The sequence below is a fragment of the Bombus pascuorum genome, chromosome 11 (genome assembly GCF_905332965.1).
Source record: "Bombus pascuorum chromosome 11, iyBomPasc1.1, whole genome shotgun sequence".
In the NCBI taxonomy this organism is placed as follows: Eukaryota; Metazoa; Arthropoda; class Insecta; order Hymenoptera; family Apidae; genus Bombus; species Bombus pascuorum.
This window is the reverse complement of record NC_083498.1, coordinates 10,432,657-10,452,744: the sequence shown is the minus strand read 5'-3', so window position 1 is coordinate 10,452,744 and position 20,088 is coordinate 10,432,657. Positions and strand designations below refer to the sequence as shown.

General features: G+C 48.4%; 3 protein-coding genes across 3 annotated transcripts in view; 2 read left to right on the top strand and 1 right to left on the bottom strand.

The window, feature by feature from the left end:
* LOC132911854 (peroxiredoxin-like) overlaps positions 1–20,088 on the top strand; it is a 147,524-nt gene that overhangs the window by 82,210 nt on the left and 45,226 nt on the right. The window lies entirely within an intron of this gene.
* LOC132912101 (large ribosomal subunit protein uL2m) lies at positions 15,262–16,501 on the top strand. Its single transcript, XM_060969213.1, has 2 exons — positions 15,262–15,522; positions 15,772–16,501. Exons 1-2 carry the CDS (start codon positions 15,288–15,290, stop codon positions 16,464–16,466), a joined length of 930 nt encoding a protein of 309 aa, XP_060825196.1. The 5' UTR covers positions 15,262–15,287; the 3' UTR covers positions 16,467–16,501.
* LOC132912100 (sideroflexin-1) lies at positions 16,468–18,672 on the bottom strand. The gene is made up of 4 exons (XM_060969212.1): positions 18,162–18,672; positions 17,856–18,032; positions 17,091–17,479; positions 16,468–17,003 (listed from the first exon to the last, which is right to left on the bottom strand). The coding sequence occupies exons 1-4, from the start codon at positions 18,344–18,346 to the stop codon at positions 16,759–16,761; spliced, it is 996 nt and encodes a 331-aa protein (XP_060825195.1). The 5' UTR covers positions 18,347–18,672; the 3' UTR covers positions 16,468–16,758.

Sequence of the window (20,088 nt, the reverse complement as noted above, 5' to 3'; positions counted from 1 at the left end):
CACTCATTCGACAAACGAATAGACCGTAATAATCATGCAAGTACGAATAGTACTCGTCCGAGGGTTTGCTTAAATCTACGGCGACTTCCGACTCTCTTAAACGTCAGCTTGTCAGCTAGCGAAATCTCGAGACTCGCGGACTCGATTTTAATTCATCCACGAAAAAGGAGAATAAAAATCTGGACGTATACGTAGGTACGTAGAAAGTCGACGGAGTCGGTGACGGAAAAAGGTCCGCGGAGTCACCACAAAGGCCACTACACGCGTCTCGTAACTTCCAATTCGTCCGCGCGTCTCTGTGACGCCGCGCGGAACGCCGCGACGCCGGAGACGTCTGAATTCTTAACGACTGTACGCGTATTAACGACGCGGTCGGTGGCAATTTCGCGCGAAACTTACGGCCGCGGCCCATCGCGGCTCGTTAGTAAAAATAATTCCGTTCCTCGCGCCACTGGAGATCAGAAAGCGGCGCGGGCGATGGCGGGGGCGGGACGACGTTGGACGATCTTCGCACGCCGTTGCCGCTCGGATCGAGGGAAAACGGTCGAGAAAGGACGGGACAAAAACGCGAATACGCTGTACACGCGCTGGCAATGTAAACGAACGAGTCTATAAGTCCGCGTCAAGTCGGCCCTGGTGCGAATAAACCCGGACAGTTCTGTCTTAGCCGCGTACCATCTCCTTCTCTTCTTCCTACCTTCCCGCCCCCGTTTCCCGACGCGTTCGTTCGGCCCTCCTCCCCGTTGCGTTGGACGTTCGCCTCTTCAAAGTGTCAAGTGACAAACGGTCCCGCTACCGAGTAGGCGTAGTCGTCGGGGTGGATATAATTTGTCAGGAAATCACCCAATTAGCCTCCCAGTTATGCGGCCCAACAGATTTAACCAATTAGTTTAGCTATGCGAGCCCTAATACATTTCTACGCCGCCGCCGGCTACCGACCGCAGCCGCTTCGCCGCCTCTATCTCCCCTTCGTGTTCTTCTCTTTTCTTCTCTGCCTCTCTTCTGCGATTCGTCTTGCGATCCTTGTTTCGCCTTTTCCTTCTGTACGGCTTTACGTTTGATCGGTCGGATACAATGCGCGCTGCTTCCAGGCAACGACGAATCGAACGTTCGATGTGATCGTTCGAGGAGCGAGCCGATATCGGCTGCTTCCGATAGGACAGTGCCGGTGAGAGCTCACGCGTTCTGCACATTCTGAACGCGTTCCACGCGCATCACACCGGGGCCAGGGGAAAGTGGTTAGTATCTATTTATAGAGAGAGCACCGTCGAGCTCTTCTCTCCGTGTTGAATAGCAGCTGAAAGAGAGAAAGGGAGCGAGAAAGTGGGGCTGGTATACAGAGAGTCGAGAGGTGAAGCAATTTGTCTCCCTAATGAGATGTCACCCCATCCGTACGCGTGCAGCCGCGGCCAGTAAGGAGACGGACGGGCCACGGTGAAACCGATCGAGCAGAAATTCTCGGCAACCGTGTCCGTTCTTCCACTTTTTCTGCTGGACGCGATTCTTCCACGGGCTTCTCCGCGATCGTGGTGGTGATTTTTTGACAGTGACCGATGCATCGAGCGGCGTCACCCTTTTTCATCCGCTTCGTCGATCGTGAGAAACGACGATCGAGTTATTTTCGATACATCTTAAATTCTGTTGCCCTTAACAAGTTTGGTTATCGCTATCACCTGTGCTACGTGATTAATCTTCTATACAAAGTACACATTATTAACTGTTTGGTACAAGCGGATACGATACATATTTCGATACGAGCAGTTACAATATTGAACTGATTTTCTAATATTGGGTTTCGGCTTGTTATGTGATTATAGAAATGCAAATAAACAAATGATAAATGTAAATAAACTAGTTGGCAATGTAAACAAACAAATTAGGAACGTAAATAAACAAACAAATTAGAAATGTAAACATGCATCGCAATAGAAACAGTAAGCGAACAAAGAGTAAAAATGCACGATGTTTAACGCGATAAAAGTTTCATAATCCGATATTAATTGCACTTGTAATTGAATAATAGATTTCCCAGTAGCTTCACGTATGTGATTTAAGAGTAGCGTAGATTTAATTTCAAAGCGAACGAACATGTAACCGAGGTGATTGATAAGAAAGATGAAAGAAACAGAGTCTCATAGTTTGAACAAAAATATCGTTATTAAAGATTATTAAATATACCGTAGGAAATATTTCTCTATCTCTCCGTTTTTCTCTCGATTCGCCGTAGTAACGTACGTGTTAACTGCCTCGACTTCAAAGAAATATTACTTTTCAGTTACTTCTGATTAAGCGACTACGAGACGCGGAAAGACGTCTCGGATAAAAAATGAACCGTCACTCTCTCGAACGAAGAAAAACGATTAATACCAGATTATACAAAGTCTAGCGCGTCTATATAAAGCCTAAGCTCCCTGAACAAACAGCACGGCGCATAATAACGTTAATGACTGTTCGGTTGCTGTCCCTTGCACCGAATAAACCATTCCACTCTGGAAACCGCCCATGTCGCGGGTCGGGTCGCAAACGAATATACGTTCGAAGCGATAAAACGAAAGCCATGATTTTGTCAGCGACCTAAGACGTTCCGGAAATAAGCGTTTCGATCGCGCGATAGAAAAACGGGCTGGTGACCGTGTCGCGGCCACCGTTGGAAACCTTTACGTCGACTGGTTTTTATTCACGAGGCAACGAGCCGCGGCGGCCTGGTTTCGTTAAACGCTAGGGGGATTTTTACTGCTGGGTCATTGAAGGGCGGGGGGGTTCGTCGATTTTACGCGCTTTTACGGGGTAATCGGCACGCACCGCGACGCCAGCCTCCGAAACGTTTAAGGGCATGAAATCGTCAAATAGTTGTGAAACATTTACCGAAGCGACGGCGAACAAAAGGGGGGCTACCAATGGATTTGCGTTCGGTTACGAAAATACGATTATCGTCCGTGAAATATTCATCGAGCTTCCGGTATTTTTTGGTTCTTCGCCGGTATCGTGTTATTGTATTGTAATAACGGCGAGTTTACGATTATTTCCGTTGTTTCTTCTTTTTTTTTTTTTTTCTATTAGATACGAGAAAGACGGAGAAAGAAGGTTAGCAAGAACGTTACAAAGCATCGCGTATTTTCGTCATTATCCCCAGGCAGCGTTTTTTCACCGGTAGCAAATCTCTGGCAGTGCTTTAATCGCGGCCAAGAGAGGTCGATCAAATGGAGTAACACGGCACATGGGTAGAGAAATAGAGAGAGGACGGTCAATGGGACCAGTTGGAGTACAGGATTGCTCTGGTCGATTCTAATTGAATCGTCCTTTGGCCTCTAAGCGATCACAGTTCCGCCCACTGTTGCCGACGAGTGAGACGTCCGACCCTCCCGGCCTCTCGGCTTCTATTACGCGTTTCCAGCCGGAGATTCCACGACTCGTCTTATTTTAGGACGCGATCGAGACTGTTTCTTCTCCTCCCTATTTTTCTCTCTACGCGGAAACCTGGACTATTCTTCGTCCCAGGCGATAATTGTTGGAAAATTAATTTCCCGTATCGAGAATTGGCGTGAAACGAGGTTCCGTTAAATCGAACCACTTCGATCGAAAGAGAATCCAACGAAACGGAGAAATCGTAGTTGAAATTGGAAAACACCGTTCGATGGATACCTCCTGTGCACGTTAGACGAAGTGAAAGAATTTGGGTGATTCGAGCGATACATCGATCGCGAATTAGGATCGTTTTCTCTTCCAAGAAGACTCGTACGTCGAATCGACCTCCGCTTGCCTTCACCCACGCGGACCACAATTGCGCACGAGGTGTCCCGTTCACGCTCTGCTTCGAGCGTTATTTTTAAAAACCGTCCAAGAATTTCTCTCTCGTTCGACGAAACTTAATTCCGTCCTCGATAAAATCCGCTCCGAATCTCCTCCGTTTTTTTACACAGCCAACGTCGATTGCCAGAGAGAGAGAGAGAGAGAGAGAGAGAGGGCGGGGGAGAGAGAGAGAGTCGTCGAACGCCACGAGGGGGTAAGTTGCAGGTGCTTCGTGATCGGTCAGGCGCTTAAAAACGCTGCCAGCCAATGTTTCGTCCCCTTTTACGATCCAAGTAAGGAGTCTCCCCTTTCGGGAACAAACGGGCCGGCGCGCACGCGTGGGTATTAAATTAATGTAGTCGACTCCTAGGTCGGCGATTAAACAAAGGGTGAAAATTGAGCACCGCGTCCTCCCCGCGGCGGCATCGTGCACGCTTCGAAACGGCGCATCGGCTACACCCACCCTCGGCTATTTCGTCGCTCGATCGCTCGTAACGCGCGCGGCTTCCGGTGTGGACAGCGGCGGTTCCGAGTATCGCGCTGCGCTATTGGCGTGTGTTCGCGTGCTCGTACCTTCACGGACGAGTAATCGTTCCTACACTCGCGTCTCGTTTACTTTCACGGACACGGAGCTCAGCCTGTGTGCGCGATCGTTTTCACAAATACACAGGCTACGAGACCAGTTACCAGTTCGTTCGTGTGCGAGAGCTGGTCGGTGAGAGAAAGGTGCAGCGGGGGTGTGCACACGCGTTTAATATATGTAAACTCGGCCGCGTATGTATATACGCGTCGGTTATACCTATGTACACATCGGCCGACCGCCGTGGGGCGGGCTTCGTTCGTTGAATGCGGTTTAATATTAATGGGAACTGATGATAAGCAGCGCAAACAAGCGTCGAGTCTCCCGGGAGAGATCTGCCTTCTGTTACCCGGGGTGCAGTGGGGCCCCATACACGCGTACACATCCACGTCAACGACGACGGATAGGATGGCTACGACGACGACGACTACGACCAAGATGTCGACCTGTTCCAGCGGACTAACGTTGCGCACGAAAGTGCTCGGCAGCGTAGGGCACACACGATCATCTTCCCGCAGAATGGTACCACGATCGTTTATTCGTCACGCGCACACACGTAGTGTGATAGTAGTCGTACACCGATTGACGACTTCTACACGCACAGATGCTTACAAATGAGGGAGAACTAGTGGGACACTGTTGGACCAAGGGGGAGAAGAGAGAAGGAGAGACTCGTTTGCCGGTACTTACTTTAGTTGCTTCGTCCTTTTCGCCTCCACCCTGTTCTCTGTGGACGCAACCCCCTTCTGTCGTGGCGAGCCTCTCTTCCGTGGCTCCGCGATTGTACCCCGGCTAACCTATTCGGTTTCGGCGCGAGTGTTTGCTCGGCAAATTAGAAAACGATCGGCGATCGACTCGCCGAAGGGAGCCGAACAACACGGCGGGGGTTGTTTCGTCGATGGGGACGCGCGCGGGACCTAATGCGCTGCTCGAAATTGCTCGCTAATACGTTATAAATTCCCGGCTCGTTTGTTAACATGCTGTCCATTGTGGCTTAACCGTGTGTATATTTCTGTTATAAGGATAAGCAGAACGTACTCGAAGATCGTCCGTCAGGGAACTTTGAAGAAATATATGCAATGATTTATCACGGTCTGGGTCTCATTTCGGAATTTCGAGGCCCATTGCCTGCCAAATTTAGGGCGTATTCCCGGCTCTATGGCTTCCGTTATGTTTCTGGTATTCAAGCTCGCCGTGCTGTACACTATCTGTGCTTGATTAAACGGCTCCACGCTCGCCTACAACGGTTATTAGTACGCTCGACTGAGAAACTGCAATTATACCTGCTCGGCAAATATTTCCGTTGCCTGCGAATTAATCGTTTAAGAATAAACTGAAAATTCACAATCATATTCGGTTCAATCCCAAGCACGATTCTGTAAACGAGTAATTCTTACGAACAATGAGGAATCCAAATGGAATCCGTAGGAGTCGGACGCGAATAATCGAGCATTGGCAACTAATTTGCGCGACGATCATCGCCGCGACGCTACACGATATCTCGGTGGTGCACGGATATTCTCGTCGCCGCGGCGGAAGCCGCAATGAGAAGTACAAAGCTCCCGCTAGTTTCTGTAGTAGGTGAGAAACGAGGGAATAACGGAGTGAGTGAGTGAGAGAGAGGAGAGAGAGAGAGTGAGGAGGGAGAAACGTAGAGTAAGTAGAGGAAGCGCGGAGGCGGTGGTGAGCGGGTGGGAATAGGGATTCCATTATTTAACCGAGGTAGTTTAGGCGAGTATTAGGGGTTTGAGTTTATGACACCCCTCTGCTGTCCGGATTGCCTATTAATACGATATGAGGCTCGCTGTACGGGCTCGCCTCTATTCGCATCATCGCGCCAGGCGAGAACCTACCCAGAGCACGAATTTTTTTATCACAACGACGTTTCGTATGAATGCGAAAATTCCTTTCCCCGCGACGCTCGATTCGAGCCCGACGCAACCCCCGTTGGTCCGAGTGTATCATCCCCTTTTCACCGGGCCCGATATCTTTATTGCCTGTTTTCGTTCCACGCAATCTCGCTCGGTAATTTATCCGTTCGCTTTTCGCTCGTCCGATTTTATTCGCCGCTGTATCTCACGGATTTTCCGCCAGGGGATTTTCTATTTTTTTCTCTTTTAATCGATCGCCGTGGAATCCTCCGGTTCGAGCGCGTTTCTTCGAAAATATTACCTTCCTTTCGAAGGACAAAAGTTCCCTGTTAAAACTGACTCTCGTTGCGTTCGAATCCTGCTTGGGAAGCTGACCTCGATTACAGTTCGCGATTTTCGCTTCGTACGACGGTTTCTTTCAGACGCAACGCCGATGAACAAAGGAGGGCTCCTTCGTTCGTGGAACAACAAGCTCCGAGTAACTAGATCGAGAGGTTACGGATTCTCTGCCACGGTAACGATCTTTCCTGCGCCAGTCATGCTGCGGTCGCGCGATTCAAACTTTACGTAAACGTTTAAAACACCGCCACCAGAGAAGTTTGTACTTCGGCTTATATCCGCGTACAAATTGCCTTTCGCTTAAGAGCTAATTAAGAGGCAGTCCCATCCCGTCGGGAAACGATTCTACCGCCTGGCACAAAATATCCCTAAACTGGCGAACGTATCCTGACCCCATGGAATCGAGAACTCGAGCAGAAGGAGCAGCCCTCCTTCTCGTCTACCTATACAGATCGGGTAATCGTTACGACGTACCGTAGACAGATAAGAGCATCGACTGCTTCCGCCTCGATTTCCTCCTCTCCCCTTCCCTCCTTACCCGCCCTTTCTCTTCCAACTCCCTCGACCGGTCCATCGGTTCTAGAAAGCATAGAATCCTCTTGGATTCCCCGGAGCCGATTTATCCGCGTATACTCCTAAAGTGGCGGGTGATCCTCGATGAACCGTGACTGGTCAGGATTCTAGCGATTCAGGCTAGAGTACGAGCAAGCTCGAGTCATTGAAAGCGTGTTACGTTCGATTTAAGAGTTACGAGCGACCCGGCGTTTAGAGTATGGCGAACGATCGCTAGGGGTCCGATGGTTTTACAGCTTTTCTTCCCATTTGATTTTTTACTTAGATTTTTCGGATCGTTCGATCGACGAGCGGTGGTTAAGATCATCGCGGACGAGGTAGTTTCGATGGAGGAAAGATCGGGGACAGCGTGGATAAAATGGCAGGCTAGTAAACTGTGAGAAACTCTCAGCTGATCTGGTAAGTAGATGCACTGGGGGATCACGCGATTTAAGGGGTACTTAATTGCGTGCGGATGGTGTGACATAAAGCAAAAGTAAAACGGTACATGCAATCGAAATTGGTGATCGTGGAAGTCAATTTATGGCAGAGTTTTCTTCCAAAGTTATACACTGGCGCTCTGAATTATTCGTATTAGCAATCGATACGTAAATGGTTTACTTTCCTAAGTTTATTGATTGCGCCAAATTGACGAAAATAAGTGGTAAATTCTAAGTAAATATTGGAAAGAGAAGAAGAAAAAAAAACAGATTTTCTAATATCATCGTTCTTCCGTACTTTTTCATTTCCGAACAAATCCAGAAATTAAAAGCGACATGGCTTGCGAACAAGTGAATTGCGAACGATACTGTAAGTACTTTCCACGCAAAATTCACGAACAATGTGATTTAAAACGAGTTTTGTCTCAATCGATAGATACCAATTATTTATATCGCACATCCGTCCAAAAATCTTCACGACGTTACCTTCATCCCAAAAACTAGTAGGTGTCTAGTGTGACTTACGAACAGATGTGTACAATATTTCCCAGTTGTCTCTCGGTTTACCGACGCAATTAAAATTCGCCTCGCAAGCTCAAGCACGTTCATTGCCACGCCATTAATCCCCGAACATCCTACTAAAACCAACAAGCGTCCTATCCTCCCTCCACCAAAAATCCCCACAACGATTCTAGCTCTAAATACCTCTAAATATTCGCCGCGTGCTACGACTACTCTAAAGGAGCATCTGATTCTTCGAGGGAGCTACGACGAACGAAAGAAACGGCATGGAAAAGTAGTCGGAAATCGTAAACTGCTCGACACCTCGGCCCTCCTGGACAAATAAGACGGCGAGTGGAGAAGACGAAGCGGCGACGACAACCGCGGCGATGAGTGGGACGACGCGGTTTGGTGGTAAGCGTTTCCACTACGCGGCATTCAGCTTGACACCGCTCTTCGACTGGGTTCGCCTTCCATTCAGCCCAAGAGGACGACGACGACGATGCGGAGCCTGGTATGGAGAGAGGCAGAAGGCTGAGGGGTCGGGACGGGACAGCTAAATAATAATTCTCACTTAACTAACTCGGTTAACTAGCTTCGCCGCGGCTAATAATAAAGGCGTCGTCGTGAGCACGGACCGGAGCGGTGTGGGTCGAGTCGGCAGAAGAGAGGATCGTTTTCAGAGGGTGCTACGACGTCGTCGAGTCACAGGCGAAGAGCACGGAGGGGAGGGAGGGACGACCGCGGACCGCGTCGAGGTCTGAAGTCAATTTGTCGGAGAATGCGTTGGCAACACGTGCGGCGCTCGACGAGCGTCCCTCTTCTTCTCGCTTGTCCCTCTCGGAACAGAACAGACCGAACGTCCGTCGAAAAACTCTCGACGAGATCTCGACGGCGCGCGGCCTAGCGGCCGGGAAAAAGCCAGACAATTAGCCGGCCGACGAATTTCAACGGGCCCTAGACCAGCAGTCTGCCGCGGAGGAGCAGCCGCAGGGATTTCCAGAAGGACTTCGGTGACATGTGCTCCGAAGCTTAAAGTCAGCGATCTGCGTCCCTCCTTCCTCGTGGTCCAATTAAGAAAAAAATGGAAAATTAGAAGATTCTGGGAAAGACGCAATTTACAGGGACCAACGCAACGTGTTCTCTTCGAGGAAATACAAACGAATAAACAGACAGTCAGGGATTTAATCTGTTTAACAGATCGATGTGTCAGAAGAAACCACCCTACAGATGGACCAATCTAAAACAAAGTATACAAAAGACTATCGGAGAGGGTCGACGGACTGACCACGGGGGTTAAGAGAGAAAGAAAGCCAAAGGCATCGAAAGGTATTTTTTATCGGTCGCAAGTCTATGCTCTCGTGAGAAGGTGTATCGTGCCTCTCCCCCCCCCCCCCGCTCCACATCTCGAGCGGTCCAGGATCGGAGATCCGGGTCGACCTTTCGGTCGTCGGGGGTGCTCCGCAGCCCGCCACTACGTAGGTATCCACTTATAAACACGACCCTACTTACTCTTTCCGTAGTCCTGGCCTCGTAGGACTCGCGTCAGAGCGGTAAAAGGGTAGATAGATACACGGCACGGTATTAGTAGGTATTAGGTGTTGGCCTGGGAAAGGCTGCACGTGCTTGCGAGGAATCCCATCCCTCCTGCGAGTTCGGATAATTCTTTAAGTGCTTCCTTTCCCCCTTCACGTTGCCGCCGATCTCGCCACTCTTACCCGGGGGGGCCGATCCTCGGTCTCGACCTACCCCCATTCTCGACACCACCCCCTCTTGGAGAAGACCGACGTGCTCGCGGTGCTACAGACTCCGGCTCCGGATCTCTCTATAGATGCGAAGTCGTCGCCTCTTTTTCCATCGTCGTCGTTTGTCGTCTTCGATGGATCGCGAGATCCTCCGCAGCCAGCCAGACGGCTTTCAGCAATTTTACGTGTGTACGACTCCGATTCGGCTTTCACCGCGTTTGAACGCCGGCACCTTCCACCGAAGGCAGGCTCCCCCCTTAATCTTCTTAACGCGAAGTTAAGCATCGCCGAAGCTAGATGCGTCGACTTTAATGCATACGATAATCGGATAGGCTCGAATGGACGTCTAACGCGAGCGCGACGCTCTTCCAGATTAATTATCTATTAGGAGGCGGGCCATAGTTGGCGGCGTGTCATCTAGAAATCGAACTCGTCGCCCTGTAGGGGACGAGGAAGAATTTACGGAACGATGATGTTTGAAAATTTTTGGGACAAGATTCGACGGCTGACGGCGATTAATCGAACGATCGAGAATGTGAAAGTAAATTGGTCGCTATTTGCGAATCTATGGTTTCCGCAGGATATTTTCCGCAACTATTTGGCCGATTTACGTATTCTCATTCCGGAGCAACGTGTCGCGCGATAGCGGTATAAATAGAGCGTTACTTTCGCAATTTGAAACGGCAGCTTTCATAATTAGAATAATATTGCCACACGCGAGACTCGTAATTTCCGTAACGCGGCGCAGTCGAGCGGCGGCGTAGTCGGTAAATGACATAATTATCGCTGAATGAGCGCTCGTATCGTGCCGGCGCCCGCCGCCGTGCGGAGCAAAATTACTTCGTAACACCTAGTTTTCCGCTCGGAAGTTCCGCCGCATCCGGTTGACGCAGCGAACGACGAACAAAATAATCCAACGCGGAGCACGAGTCGGGCGTTCTGTTCACGGCGTATCGCCTCAACTTCGTCGACAAGGACATCTAGGAAGCCATTAGAAGGGACGACGATGCCGATGCTTCGCGCGGAAAAGTCAACGAACCGTTCGAAGGCTCCTCGACATCTGGATGAAATTAACTCGACCGGCTCTTCCGCAGACAGACTGTCTGCCGCAGCTTCTCGCCTCCTGTGATATTTTTCAGGAGCGAGGAGACTCCCGGTTTCACCGACAGACCGACGAATCGAGGATTAAGCGACCCATTACGTCCGGAGATCTTCTGTTCGCCGATCGCGGATGAACGATTTGAAGAATCTAAAGTGTAGACGCAGGCGAGGATATTCGTAAAAGACGCGTGAATTCGAGGAGGGTGAATGGAAGAAGAAGTTGTACAAATTATACCCGTCGACGTGGGAAAAGTATCTTCTTTGGTTTTCCGATCGATGACAATCGACATCGTTGGCAGGCTATGCTGACAATGGCGGACAATGGCTGGCGCGGTGAATAAAAAGCGCAAGGTACGCGTGGAACCGGTGAAAAGCATTGAATTCGTCGCGGTGGATTTATAGGTAATTATTTTTCTCGAACGTGTCCGCGCGTTCGACGTCCCACAGGGTGAGAGACGCAGAGGCGGAGGAGGTGGTGGAGACGGCGATGGAGGTTGTGAACGGGGGTTGTGGACGTGTTTCGTCAAGCGAATATCTCCGGCGAACGAGAGCCACCGCTGGGCGTGGAAACTAAAGCCTGATCATGTCGCGGATGTACATTTTCTACGGGATCGTATTCAGAGAACGACGCAGCCCGAGAGATGTGGGGTGTGGAGAACGAGCTGGTGCAGCCAAAAGGGGTGTGGGGGTGTATAACGCGACAATTGTCGGATACGACGATCCGCGCGAATCGCGCGCACAAGGACTTAGCTAGTCCGTGTATATATGTGCGTGAATCCTCACCGCGAGGCCGAGTGGAACAGCAGATCCAGGAGGATGAGTATCATCGGGTAAGATACACGAGCAAGAATAGGACAGATAGAAGGGAAATGGAAAGGGAAAGAGGGACGGTGAACGACAGTGAGGGCGAGGGGTTGTATAGATACATCCCTGCGGCGGTGGTTTGTAATATTATGATAACCCTCCCTGGCTGCCTGGCTGCCTCACCCCTACCTCGTTTCCCTCCTACGCGGCCCAGGCTGCGCGGCCACCCTCTTTCAGCGGCCATGTTGCCGGGAAATATGATTATTGTTATTATTTGCACCCTCCTTCGACCGCATCCTCCTGACTCCTCACCTCCTCGTGGCAATCCTCTCATCCTACCGCTGTTCTCTCTCTCCCTCTTTCTGTCTTTCTTTCACCAATTCGTGCCACCATCGTCTACCGTTATGATGCTCGCAACTCGGTCCTCGCTATCCTCTCTCCTTCCCTCTCATCTACCCTCTGATTCCGTTTTCTCCTTCTCTCGTTCACCTTCTCTTTACTCATCCCCTTCGATCAAACTCGATTCTTTCTCCCGCTGGCTCTCGTCTCTAGATCCTACGAAGCGACGACTCTTCTGCGCTCGACGAATTGAGAGGAAACGAACGAGAACAAGTCCGAGGCAACTAACCGTCAACGGTGGTTCTGTCTTTATCTTGTCGCATCGCTATCGAGACCTTCTCGTTTACTTCCATGTCTCTTCGTTCTTCCGTCTTCTCGTCTCTCTTCCGCGGTAGCTTGCAAAACTTTACGATGCGAAATGCCATCTCCGCGTCGCGCCTCTCAACCCCACCTACCCTTTTCTCTCGTTCCACCCCGTTCCTTCGTCTTTTTTCGCTCCCGACCATTTTACTCTGCTTCTTTCTTCTATTCGTTTTATTTTTTCCACGCTTCTTTCTCTCTCCGTCATTTACCTCGGCCGCCCTTTTTCTTACTCGACGCGCAGTTCATCCGCAACTCGTCCCTGCGGAAACGTTTCATCGACCGAGACCATCGTTCTCCTTCCATCCATCCTTGTTTTTTCGCAGCTCTCCTCCGGGCTTTTTTTCACTACCCTCGAAACTTTCCTCGCGTGACTAATATTGAGAAGTATCTCCGCCGGTACAGGAGTAGGACAGCTATCTCGAATCAGCCTGATAAACGGAAACTTTCGTCCGCCTTTAAAAAAAGGGAGGGTGTCTCTTTAAAAGTAACGTTCGTGTACTAAAGTTCGAACCTGTTTTTCGATCTTCTTCGAATATATACAAAAATAAAAGAAAAAGAAAAAAAAGAAAAGAAATCGTGTTCTCCAGGAAATCTAGAGTTTAAACTTAAATATCCTTGGCACGTATCCGAAAGTAGGCGTCGCGAGGATCGCGACGACCTACAGGCCATTTGCCGCAAATTCGACTAATCGTGTTATTCGACTTCATCTCGGTATACGTGTCTGACGCCGACGGTAAGCAGTGTTAAGTGTAACGAGAACCGTGGCGTCATGTAAGAAGGTAAGAAATAAACGAACACCAACGGGGTGGAAGGGAAATGGGTGGGTGGTGGCGCGAATGACGAAGGAACGGACTAACCGTAGGTAGGGAAGAGAAAGAAAGGAAAAAAGAAGGATGCAAGGAGGTGGTAGTTTCGGTCTCGTAGTAGTCGCGAGAGTCGTGGTAATAAATGGGCAACACGAGCGCTTATAAGGGGTAGGTAATCTAAAGCTTTCGAGGCGGCAGCGCGGCGGGGAACATCGAGAGAAAGCGAACAGGAAGATGGAAGTTGCGGAGGAAGGAAGAGGGGGGTGAACGGCGTGTAGGATGAGAGAAGAACCGACTGGAGGAGGAGACCACGGAGGAAGGGGGATAAGGGTGGTTACGGTGAGGGTGTGAGATAAGGTATAAGGTGGGTAAGATGGCGGACAATTTGCCGCTCGACTACTCTTGCCCGCACCCCTCCCTCGACGATTCCACCCCTCCCCCTCTGGCCCATGTACCGGGTAATAGATGTTCCTCCTTCGCAACCAACAGAGAAACGTTGAACGCGCGCGCAAGCACCGTTCCCTTCCTCCACCCCTTGCCTCATTCTCCCTTCCTCTCTTTCCTCTCAAGCTACGTTTCCTCTTTCTCCGTCTCTTTCTGTACGAGGAAAGAACCTAGCCGCGGCTTTTCCATCCCTTTCGTACTCGACGCGTGCTAGGTGGAAGCGCGCATGAACGTATACGCGACGATGAGAGGAGAATCACGCGTGCACGCCAACAGAGACACGTACACGGCGGAAAGTTGCGGCCGCGTTCGCATATACACGGGAAACTGGCTCCGCGGTATTCACGTTCGTGGTACGTAGGTATTTTAAACGCTCTCCACACCGTCACCTGCCGCCGCCACTGCTCGCTCCACCCTTCGCGCTTGCACCCCCGCCCAACCCCTCGGCCCACCACCGACAACCTACCCGCCAGACCGCACCAGCATGCTCTCTCTTAGCATTCCATCCGCCATCTTCTCACTTAATAAAATAATTACCCCAGGCCAATTAAGCGTTCCCTCCTCTTTCGTCCCTTCGTCCCTACCATCCCGTACCTAGCTACCATCTTCGTCGCACCTTTTCTCTTTTCTGTCCCTCGTCACGAGGGTTCGCGTATACTCGCGCGTTCTTGCTCCTTTGAACAACGCGACCTTCTTTGGAGTCGCAAGCTATTTCGTACGGCCGTTACACAACCGTTTACTCGCGATTATTATTTCAAAAAGCCCGCCAAACAGGCTACGATTAAGCCAGCAGAGAATTATTCAGACACGATTACGCGTGCCTCGGTACGTAGTTTCCGATTCGATTCGATTCAGGTAAAAATGATATTGTGCGCGAAAATGTCGTTCCGACCTTTTTTATTCAAAAGGTTAAAAAGATTACGATCGGTTGTTTTCCGAGTACACGGAGCAGGGGGACCGCGAGGGCGCGCTCGCGTTGTTCCCGCGTTTTATACGCGTATCGTTATTTAACGGCTCGTCACTCGCACTTTTTCCCGTGTACGGGAGAGATTTAACGTGCACCGGCGATAATGCATTTTATATTTATGCACCGGTGAAAATTTAGCATGAAACGACGATGCATTGCTCGTCAGCACGGAAAATCATTTATTGATTTCCAATATAACGCTGTTTTATCTTTCGTATAAATATAATGGCCCCGGTAACGTACCTGATGAATCCGGCACGCCCTATTTTTCATATCTGTCAGTGTTTCTTCTCGGCTCTTTATTCTCCGATCGTTCACCGGCTGCGTTCAGGTTCTTAAGAAGCGTATATCCTTCAATGACAATTTTTTCCCAAGTACGTACGACGATCAGCGATACCGATTTAACTCCGTAATTACGTTATCTGTTACATCTTGTTTAGCACTTTCGCAGCACTCTTAGTAACACTATCGCGTTAATTTAAACGAAAAATTCCAAGTTGACACGACGCGGAACATTAACGCGTTCTAACTAACAATTACGAATCAAAACCCATTAGAAACATTCCTAGTGACATCTACCGGTAACCGCTGGATTCAAACATGTTCCTTAGACGAGATGATGGCACTGTAATCGACCTGAGTCAAAATGTCTGCCATGTCGTTGGTAGCTCGTGTTTTCACTAGACATGCTGTCAATGTTTGTTACAAAACTGCCTCGGTGCCGGTTCAAGTGCAGCCGAAAAGAAATCAGTGGAATCTCGTGAAACTCCCAAAACCCGGAGTGAAAGGGAAAAGTTACCGAAGAATCGTCCACTATAAAGACCAGTATACGGTCGAACCTTTAAATGTTACGAATTTAGGAGGCAGAGATCCCGTTACAGGTGCGTGTTATATTTAAATTTCGCTCGTTTTGCTTCGATATTCTTCTATTTTGATAAGACGTTTTAATAATTCGACGAGAAATTACTTTCTCAAAGTTTATATTCTTAACCTGCGTATAGATTTCTTGTTTTCGACGGTACAGCCATCGATCGGTAAGGGAATTTCCTACTACAGCGGGAAATTCGATTAGCGTATATCGAAACCAATGTTGCATTTTTTCTCATTCGTGTTATTTACGATTAAAACAGGAAGATTGGTGGCGAAAGGTATCGGTGGAGGGATCAAACACAAATATCACTGGATTCAGTGGATCAGAGATGGGCCTACTGATCTTAACGAACCCCCAAGAGAAGACAAAGTGTTAGCAGTATTCAAGGATGGTTGCAGAACGTCGTTCGTAGCTTTGATTGGAAACGGTCCTAATTTGCAGTACATTCTCGCGACGGAGAATATGAAAGTTGGAGACATAATCCGTACTCATAGAGGCATTCCTGAAAATCATGTCAGAGCCTTTGAAGGAGATGCTTATCCATTGGGAGCGTTGCCCAAAGGGACGATCGTTAATTGCGTGGAAAAATACCCTCATCAAGGAGGTTGTTTCATTCACGCCGCTGGAACGTGCGGCACGATATTAAGAAAGGATGGACAGGATCGCGTGGTCGTTAAAATGCCAAGCAAGAAGGAGTTCAGCATTCACCAAAGCTGTATGGCGACCGTGGGTAGACTGTCGAACGTCCTACATGGTTCGACGCCAATTGGTAGCGCACAGAAGAATAGGGAACTTGGAAATCGACCGAGAAGCGGTCTGTGGCAGAGGAAGACCGGTCGATTCGGCCGAAAAATAAAACCTCTGGGTCCTGTACGGAAGGTCGGCACGGATCAGGATATTGCGAATGCTAATCTTGAACTGAATATCGCAGCACTGAATACTATAAATTCATAAATTGTATTCAATAAATGTTACTTTATTGTACCATTTTATTGTCTCCGTTACTTTTCCTTGGCGGTATTTGGTAGTTACGATGAGTAGTAGTCGTAATATTAGCGAATAGCGCTTGGGGATATGTTTGCATATTTATATATATGTTTGTATGTTTTTCGATTCTAACAGAATCACTTCTAAGTCGTCAGTGACTTTTATACATAGAAATATCGCGATTTAAACTCTCCAATTCGCGATACGTTTCTTTAACATTACATATTTTCCCCGATAGCATTTCAATCTTGCGATTCGTTCAAAGGCCTTTATTGTAATACACTGTTCGAAGATTAGGATTTGCGGAGAGCACCTGATCTCGTACATCTGGTTCTAAATCGTCCACCGAAATAGGTACTCGTTGTACGAACAGAGCACAACAAAGAGGAGTGGCGAACGTCAGGCAGACTCCGCAAATTAAAACTTGTATGGGGACGACTGCCCATTTCGCGTTACGTAACATTTGTCGTCGGTCCATGAAATTCATTAGAATGGGCGACAATACTAAAACAGATATAACATTTTTTAATTCTCTATTCATACGACAGACTTGCATATGGAGTAACAGATGAAAGCAATTTCGATACTTACTCATGCTCGGCGCAGACATAAGAATACGAGACAGAGTAACAGCGGCAATGGCTTTGCTTGCTGCTCGTCTACTGCTGCCGACCTTCGTACCATCTTCCGTTTGTAATTCGATCCCGTTTTGAAGCTCCGACATTCTCATGAAGGGAATGTTTACGCAGTTGGCAGCGGCAACTGCTGCGAACGGCACTAATCGACCTACCAAGGGTGGTGCATTCCGTAAAAGTCGATTTAACCCGAGGGCTGTCATCACAGCCCCTCCAGTTGCAACGGCGTAACTTTGTAAAATCGTGTTCATGGGAATCGGACTCGATCCGCTGCGGTTTGTGTAATTGACGATCGCGTTGAACGATTGATTTACCCACTGCCAAACGACGACGTGCGCCGTCGTTCTGAAAAATTAGAAATGAAATGCTATGAGAATATCTTATAAAATTCATCGAAACGGATCCTTCCGTTACTGTCCTTGACACGCGTTTGATATCTGCGTCTGTTATGTCGAGCAACGAAGAGTCTCGAGATGAAGTTGCGACACGATAATTGAATTCTTCCGATATACTGACTGATTCTTCTCTTTCGTTTTTATCTGGTTGCGCAAAAACGTGACCGTCGGTCGTTGTCGTCGGACGTCTTTGTGTTTGTAATTTCGAGTTACACAAGGTGAAAGGTCTAAACGGCGCTTATCGGCGCGTTCGATAAACTCGATCCCGTTTCCTCGAAACTATGTAGTATATATGGCGAGAATTTACGTCAGCAATGAGTACGTACTTGTAAAATGTCAACATACAGCCGGTGATCATCATATTCATCGGAACTTGGGCACTCATGCGTCCAATTAGCAACATTTTCTCGCCCGTGTCGGGATGGTACGCGCTGTCGTACCGGTATTTGCATTTCCATAACTCGTCCTCCGTCACCTTTAATTGTGTCAGGCTATCCCCTTTCCTATGTTAACACAAACGTTATGTACGAACATTAAGCCAACGACAGCATAAACAACCGCTATTAACATATATTCTGATGCAAAATAATAACGATGTCAGATGTATTATCAACGTCATACATATTAACTACCTGTACTTTGTGACAATGTCTCGGGCGTGTTCGAGCTCCTTGGCGCTGAGGAATAGATTCAATGGGTTCGTGACCGTGAGGAAGTGTAGCGCCCTACCCTTGTACGTGCTCTGATCCCAGTATGGTTTCTCGATGTCGATCTTTCGCTCGTTGCCAAACGCGCTGACGTCCTTATTACTCGACATTTTGCGAGTCTTTTCCGCTCCTCGAACTTGTTCCTCCTCCCACCACCGGCACACACCAGTTTCTTTCCTACTCTTCCACGGGCACTCACCCCACCACGCGGTCGTACCGGTTCTCTGCAAGTCAGCAGCTCCTGTCTGATGTTGTTCGTGCGATCCTGAAGTAAGCGAATTTCTCTTGGCGTGATCCTCGCGAGAGGACGCTCAGACGTCAACGGTAGCGGGTCTCGCGCCGACGACTGAACGATTCCACCGTTCGCATCAGCGATGTCGTTCCATCGAGTACTCGGTACCTCGTGTCTCGCTCGACTTTTCGATCCACGCACTTCTCTTTCCTCTGCTTCTCACCCCTTCGACGTCGTTATCGATAACGCGCACGCGTGCGCAACCACCGTCCATCGTTTCCCGCTTGTTCCTTTCGCCAAGAGATGGTGGTGTGTCTATGTTCGGTGTGCAATTTGAAATTCTGATTTTAGGCTGGACTGGGTTAAATCGAATGGCTTAACACTTTAGCGAAAGGTATTTTGGTAAATTTATAAATTTAATGGAGGGTTAAGCAGATTATTTTAATATTTGGGATAGGAGAGTTGGTGAATACTTAAGAGCAAAGATACCAAAGGATAGTCACAACCCTTCTTAGTAAGACTTTAACCCTCCAATAGATGGGGCCACTTTGCTTTCTATCGTCGTAAGAGCAGTTTGAAATATCAAGCGTTCGCGAAAGTTTAAAGTTCATCGTAGAATACGAATGCATTATTTCGTTTAGATATCACTCCCCACTATCTGCACGCTGCCTTATTCAACAAGTAGGCGTGATGTCGTGTTACTTTACGATTACGCATCGCTTGACGACAATAAAAACATTGATCGAGTAGCAGTATTATTAACGACCAAGACCCGATCAAACAAATTATCCTATTGCCTGCATATCCTATTTGCTTCAAACAGAGTCGAGTTAATAGAAGAAAACGACGGACGTATGTTGTTTCGTGGTGTTAAGGTTATTCGGTGTATGTGGAATTAAAGAAATGCGTGGGTAATTATAAGGTATTGTAAGTATATATATTGGGAATAATAAAGTACAAAATGTGGAATACAACGTAAGCTGATCCAGATCCTCTCGCTAGCAATGTTACCCTGAGACTAAAAGAACCGCCGAAACCAACGTCGCACGAGTATCGCTTATGGTCTGTCCTCGACGCATTCTTTTGTCTACGCGCTATCGATGACCTTAGCGCTTGAGAAACCGAAGACCAGATGTAGAGTTTTCTCAGAAGTGGCGATCACTTCAACACGAGGGTATATTTATTTTATAATTATTCGCTTGAAATCGAATCCTATCGCATCAAGTGGCAAAAATCTTGTTTCCCTAGTCTGAGGCATCTTCTAAAAGACTGGTTTTACGAGGGTTGTTTCTCATCCTAGCAGAAAAATACCAGAGCTAGATTCTGTGACTCCGGAAACCCCCAAAATTGTTCTGTTTATATATAATAACACATGATTAACAGACGTATGAATTTAGGCCGGGTTTTTACGGTTTCTGACCACTGTGCGCCGTGTCGATTCAGTTCAAAGCAATAACAGTGCCCACTGAAAATTCACACATTCCATGAAAGGAGTAGTGGCCAGCCAATATAACCATCGACCTCGAATACTAGCTTCTTCGTTGTTTTCAGTTTTTTAGATTAACAATTAATAGCTTCTTTTGTCTTCTATCCCTACGCTGTTACTAGTTTAGTTTGCAA